The sequence below is a fragment of the Diaphorina citri genome, unplaced genomic scaffold (genome assembly GCF_000475195.1).
Source record: "Diaphorina citri unplaced genomic scaffold, Diaci psyllid genome assembly version 1.1 scaffold1872, whole genome shotgun sequence".
In the NCBI taxonomy this organism is placed as follows: domain Eukaryota; kingdom Metazoa; phylum Arthropoda; class Insecta; order Hemiptera; family Psyllidae; genus Diaphorina; species Diaphorina citri.
Genome location: NW_007379298.1, coordinates 31,714 through 38,140, shown reverse-complemented (window position 1 = coordinate 38,140; position 6,427 = coordinate 31,714). Strand labels below are relative to the sequence as shown.

The following is a 6,427-nucleotide window of genomic DNA, read 5'->3' as shown; positions in this document are numbered from 1 at the left end:
TTTTTTTTTCTCCATTTCGAAATAATAATGTGTCTCTCCCCTTTTCTTTCCCCCAAAAGAAAGCTCGAAAGCATTTCCGTCCGAAATTCAACGGTGACAAAATTTTAAATCCGTAAAATTTTCGAACATCCCCAATACCACCTATTCTTGGAAATAATTATCACCCCCATAGATGAAATCAATGAATGGAACAAAGAAACAAAATGAATGAACAATTGAACAAAATAAAAAGAAAAAGAATACAAAGAGGGGGTAAGAGAGCGAGAGAGAGAGAGAGAGAGAATTGATCAAAATAAAAGCAATTGAAGAACACAAAGAGACAGATCGAGAGAGAGAGAGAGAAGGAGAAAGAAAGAGAGAGAGAGCGAGAGAGAGGGGGGGGGAGAGAGAGAGACGAAGAAAATTACCAAGTATTGAACAAGAGAACATGGACCATTGTCTGGCTACTGAGGACAATATAAAGAACAATGGATGAATGAAACAAAAGAGAGAGAAAAGGAAAAAGAAAAATGAAAAGGAGAAAGAAGAAGAAGATGAAGAAGAAGAAGAAGAAGAAGAAGAAGAAGAAGGAGAAGAAAAGAATAATTCAACATAAAAGACAGTTAGTAATTCCTATAATTCCTGTTAGCTTGGAAGTTAGTAACGCGCTTGCTTGCCATGCAGAAGGTCCCGGGTTCGAATCCCATCATCGACAAAAATTTGGGCTCGTAGGCAATTTGTAAATACCTAGATAAATAAATACATGAATAGTGAATACGTTAATTATAAAGTACAATTACCCTTTACTAAGGGCCCTTTTATTGGAAACATAATCAAAAGCCCTACCCTGCCCCGTTCCATTTCGCCAGAGCCCCCATTGGGTGGACAACTGGGCAAAGTAGGATCATTAATTATTACCCACCCACGACCCAAGCCTGTCTTTATTCTTTAATTTATTCTTTACGACTATGACAATAATTTAATAATAGTTAATATCTTTGTTTTTATTGTGTAGCTTAATATTTATTTACAGGGTGGTAGCTGGTAGGTGACTGATATAGGTATTGTAAATGGGGAAATGTGACTCTTGAATAGGCATGATTTAATTTGAAAGAATTATGAGTTGGATAATAATTTATCATTCTTGGGCACATAATAATTTATTATGATTTGATAGTTGGATAATAATTTACCATTCTTGGGCACATAATAATTTATTATGATTTGATAGTTGGATAATAATTTTTCATTCTTGGGCACATAATAATTTACTATGATTTGATAGTTGGATAATAATTTATCATTCTTGGGCACATAATAATTTATTATGATTTGATAGTTGGATAATAATTTATTATTATTGGGCACATATCTAATAATTTATTATGATTTGATAGTTGGATAATAATTTATCATTCTTGGGCACATAATAATTTATTATGATTTGATAGTTGGATAATAAAAGTATTGAACAAGAGAACATGGACCATTGTCTGGCTACTGAGGACAATATAAAGAACAATGGATGAATGAAACAAAAGGGAGAGAAAAGGAAAAAGAAAAATGAAAAAGAGAAAGAAGAAGAAGACGAAGAAGGAGAAGAAAAGAATAATTGAACATAAAAGACAGTTAGTAATTCCTATAATCCCTGTTAGCTTGGAAGTTAGTAACGCGCTTGCTTGCCATGCAGAAGGTCCCGGGTTCGAATCCCATCATCGACAAAAATTTGGGCTCGATTTTCGATTGCAAATATTTCAACGGGTTACTTTCTGGTGTTCTCGTGTTGACCCAGCACCTAAATGGGAAAGTTTTGTGTCTCTTCTCGTCCATCTGATGAGAGGCATACTACGGGATGGGCATGCTACGACACAGACCACAAGCGTCTAATGTAGCAGTTGTTTCATTCTCTTCTCGTCCATCTGATGAGAGGCATACTACGGGATGGGCATGCTACGACACAGACCACATGCGTCTAATGTAGCAGTTGTTTCATCGCTACGAAATAAAAACGGCGGTGGAACACTCATCATCTTTTTTTTTTTTTTAAGTTAGAGCGCCTGCCTTGTAAGCACTAGCCGCACTAGGTGGCGGGTTCGATTCCCGCCCGGGCGAGCTTTATCGGAAACATAGAAAGCTCGTTCTCGGAACGGATGGCTCTCTCATCCTCTCTTCGTTTTAGGGACCTTTGGTCATTAACCTGTTTTCTGTTTTCACTTTCACCCTACGATACCTATAGGATGTATGGAATATTTCTGCTTTTTTTTTTCTCCTCTCTCTCTGTACTTCGTCTTCTCTCTCTCTCTCTCTCTTTATTTTTTCTGTCTCTCACTTCATTTACGTTTTACATTTCTAAAGCTTCATTTATTACTCAGTCAATCATATTCTCTCTCTCTCTCTCCAGTACTGTCTCTCTCAGTTGGATAATAATTTATCATTCTTGGGCACATAATAATTTACTATGATTTGATAGTTGGATAATAATTTATCATTCTTGGGCACATAATAATTTACTATGATTTGATAGTTGGATAATAATTTATCATTCTCGGGCACATAATAATTTACTATGATTTGATAGTTGGATAATAATTTATCATTCTTGGGCACATAATAATTTACTATGATTTGATAGTTGGATAATAATTTATCATTCTTGGGCACATAAAAATTTACTATGATTTGATAGTTGGATAATAATTTATCATTCTTGGGCACATAATAATTTACTATGATTTGATAGTTGGATAATAATTTATCATTTTCTTGGGCGCATACTTCGTGGGGAAAAATATTCACTCCTCAAGCTCATCATAGAAGGAAAGATACAGGGCAAAAGATCAACGGGAAGGCCAAGGAATATGTATATGACTGACATAAAGCGGTGGACTGGATTCTCATCATCGGAAATAATTGTTCTAAAGTTAGATAGAGGCAAGCAAAATGTCAAACTAAATAAATAAAAAAATGTGAAGTTTAAATTTCGAATAGGTATAACTTTGTTCAATCTCACACTGTATTATCAAGAAATATATTTTTTACTTTCTATTATTTGTTTACTTTTACACCCTGTATAGAGAGAATAATTATTTCTTTGTTACCCCCTGTATATAGCGAAGAGAATAATTATGAATATTATGATTCACAATAATCTCTCACTTGTCTCACGAGGTGTTCATTTTTCATTCGCAGAATAAGAGATCGCCATTTTTCTTTTTGATTTATTAAGTGCATTTTTTATTATTTTTTTCTATTTTTTCTTTTTTTTATTATTTTTTTTCTATTTTTTTTTTTTTTCTTCTTTCTTTACTTTTTTGTCTTATAGGATTCCGCAGTTGTTGACAGATAATAATACCTAGGGAGAGGGGAGGAGTGCAAATTTTTGTCGACTCGGGAAATTGAACTCGAGACCTCTTGCAAGCAAGCAATCAAGCAAGCAAGCGAGCAAGCAAGCAAGCAAGTTACCATACTCGACTAACCATGATGTACCTCTTCAAAATTTATTTATTTATTCTCCCTAGGGCCCTTAGTCCTCACTTTTTAGCCCGTCCTTCCTTTATTATTACGATAGTAATAATAAAGATATCGTGGACGGGCTATTGTATTCGCTTCGGTGTTTGTCTGTCTGTCAGTAGTGTCAGTCTGTCTGTCTGTCCCCATAGAAGGACTTATCGAAACCTGGTCGACCTACATATCAAACTAAAGGTCTTTTTATCAGGAACACGAAAGTGGTGGTGCAAATTTTCTCCAGAAAACCATAAAGCCAAAAAAAAAAAATTTTTTTCTAATCACGATCGAATAAACTACGGGCTAAAAAATTCCCGGAGGGACGGGCCCAGCTTGTTTCAGGTAGGAAGGTACATCTATAAGTACATAGTTCTTTTAGATTTTTTTATATCCACCCTGTCAGGTGATAGTAACTTCATACACCTTCATCTCATATGAGAAAAACGTATGAAGCTTTAATACTATACTATCTACCTACTATATTTCTATACCTACATTACATACCTACTGTTCCTTTACCTACTTACCTGCCTTGTATGTTCATTACTTTACCTCTTTTTTTCACCTCCTCCTCCTCTTCCTCCTCCTCCTCCTCTTCCTCCTCCTCCTCCTAATCCTCTTCCTCCTCCTTCTCCTCCTCCTAATCCTCCTTCTCCTCCTCCTCCTTCTCATCTTCCACCTCCTCCTCCTAATCCTCCTCCTTCTCCTCCCCTTCCTCCTCCTCCTTCTCCACCTCCTCCTTCAGGAGAAATTCAATGGGTTTCAGTGGAAACTTGAAGAAAAATCGAATTGAAAAAATGGTAGTTTTTAAAGAGATACGAAAAAATCTTTTTCTCAAGCCGAGGAAAAGGAATCTGAATATCTGCTATATTGACTACTTAAAGGCCTACGATAGAATACCTCACAACTGGCTTGTCAAAGTGTTAGAGTTGCATAAAATATGTCCTAAAGTTGTTGCTATTCTAAAGCACTTCATGACACAATGGAAGACACATATTAACATAAACAAATGTAATATTGGTGAAGTGAACATACAGCAAGGAATATATCAAGGTGATGGATTATCCCCGTTGTGGTTTTGCCTCGCTCTTAACCCACTGTCCATGTTGCTGAAAAATACCAAACTTGGATATCGACCGAAAATCAAGGATGATGTACGAATATCACATTTGTTATTTATCGATGACATGAAATTATTTGCTGAAAATGAGAAAGATCTGACAAAGATGTTGGAAACCGCGGAAAAGTTCAACGACACAGTGGGTATGAAGTTCAATGTTGACAAATGTGCTATCATGAAAATACATCGTGGTAAAGTTATCAGTGACGAGTCAAGAATTGCACAAATACCAACAATGACATCTGATGAACAATACAAATACCTTGGTATTCATGAAAATCAGAAAATCAATCATTCCCAATTGAAAGTTCAATTCACAGAAGAATACAGAAAGAGAATAACCAAGCTTCTAAATACAAGTCTCAATGGGAAAAACATGATCCATGCAATCAATACATATGCAGTACCAGCTCTCACATACTCATTTGGAGTTGTAAAATGGAGTGAGACGGATTTAGAAAACCTCGACATTTTAACCAGAAGCTTGATGACAAAATTTAGAATGTTACATCCCAACTCTTCAGTAGAAAGACTATATCTTCCACGAAAGGATGGCGGCAGAGGACTGGTGAATATATCAAGCTGATGTGTATGAAACTAGAGATCAACATGGAGAAGAGACTGAGAGCAAGCCAAGACAAGACCATGAAGAAAATCATTGAAGTGGATAAGAAATTCACACCACTGAACCTAACCACTGAAACTACGCCTGAAAATGTCATGGGGAAAGAACAACTCAAGGAACAGTGGAAATCAAAAGCTCTTCATGGGAGATATCCTAAGTCCCTAGAAAATGAAATGGTTGATCGAGAAATGTCGCTCGAGTACATGCGCAAAGGTTATCTTTTTGCCGAAACAGAAGGTTTCTTAACAGCGATTCAAGATAGAGTTATTCGAACAAAGAATTACGAAAAACACATATTGAAACTAGATGGTGTCGTAGATAGATGCAGGAAATGTAAGGTACACAATGAAACTATAGAACATGTGATTGGTGGTTGCTCTGCTTTAGCCGATAATGTTTATCTGGGAAGACACAATCAAGTGGCGAAGATCATCCATATCGAATTGGCAAAAAAGTACGAATTGATACAAGATCCTCTTCCGTTTTACAAGTACACCCCAGAGCCCGTACTGGAATCCAGAGATTATTTGCTGTATTGGGATAGAACAATATTGACGGACAAAACTGTAGACCATAACAAACCTGATATAGTCTTCATCAATAAAAAAGAGAATAAAGGTATAATGATTGATGTTGCAGTACCACTAACACATAACATCCAGAAAACCGAAGTTGAAAAAGTCAGGAAGTATGAAGAGCTGAAAGAAGACATGAAAAGAACATGGAAACTGACCAACATCACTATCATTCCGATTGTCATTTCAAGTGAAGGGGTAACATCAAAATGTTTTAAAGAAAATCTTGAGAGACTGAGAGACTTGAAGTGAACAAAACTGCAAGACTCAACATCCAAAAGAGTGTCATCCTTCAAACATGTCACATCGTTCGCAAATTTTTAAACAACTAATTTTAACTATAGTTCATGTAAGATAGTTTGAATTGACTCCTTGCATGTACTCAGAAGCTACAAATAAATACATGTACCTTGTTAATAATAATAATAATAATAATAATAATAATAATAATAATAATAATAATAATAATAATAATTTTATTTTTATTTGCGTTCAGACATTTTATGTTTGATTTGATTGTCATATTTTTCCTATCGAAGAAATAGCTCTCTCCCTCTCTCTTTCTATTTTTCGACTCTCCCTCTCTCCCTCCCTCCCTCTCTCCTTCACAATCTCTTTTTATTA

At 35.6% G+C, this 6,427-nt stretch overlaps 1 protein-coding gene across 1 annotated transcript; it reads left to right on the top strand.

Moving 5' to 3' along the window:
- The first annotated feature begins 4,457 nt into the window (after positions 1 to 4,457).
- LOC103517514 lies at positions 4,458 to 6,055 on the top strand. The gene is made up of 2 exons (XM_008482552.1): positions 4,458 to 5,046; positions 5,154 to 6,055. The coding sequence occupies exons 1-2, from the start codon at positions 4,458 to 4,460 to the stop codon at positions 6,053 to 6,055; spliced, it is 1,491 nt and encodes a 496-aa protein (XP_008480774.1).
- The last annotated feature ends 372 nt before the right edge of the window (positions 6,056 to 6,427 follow it).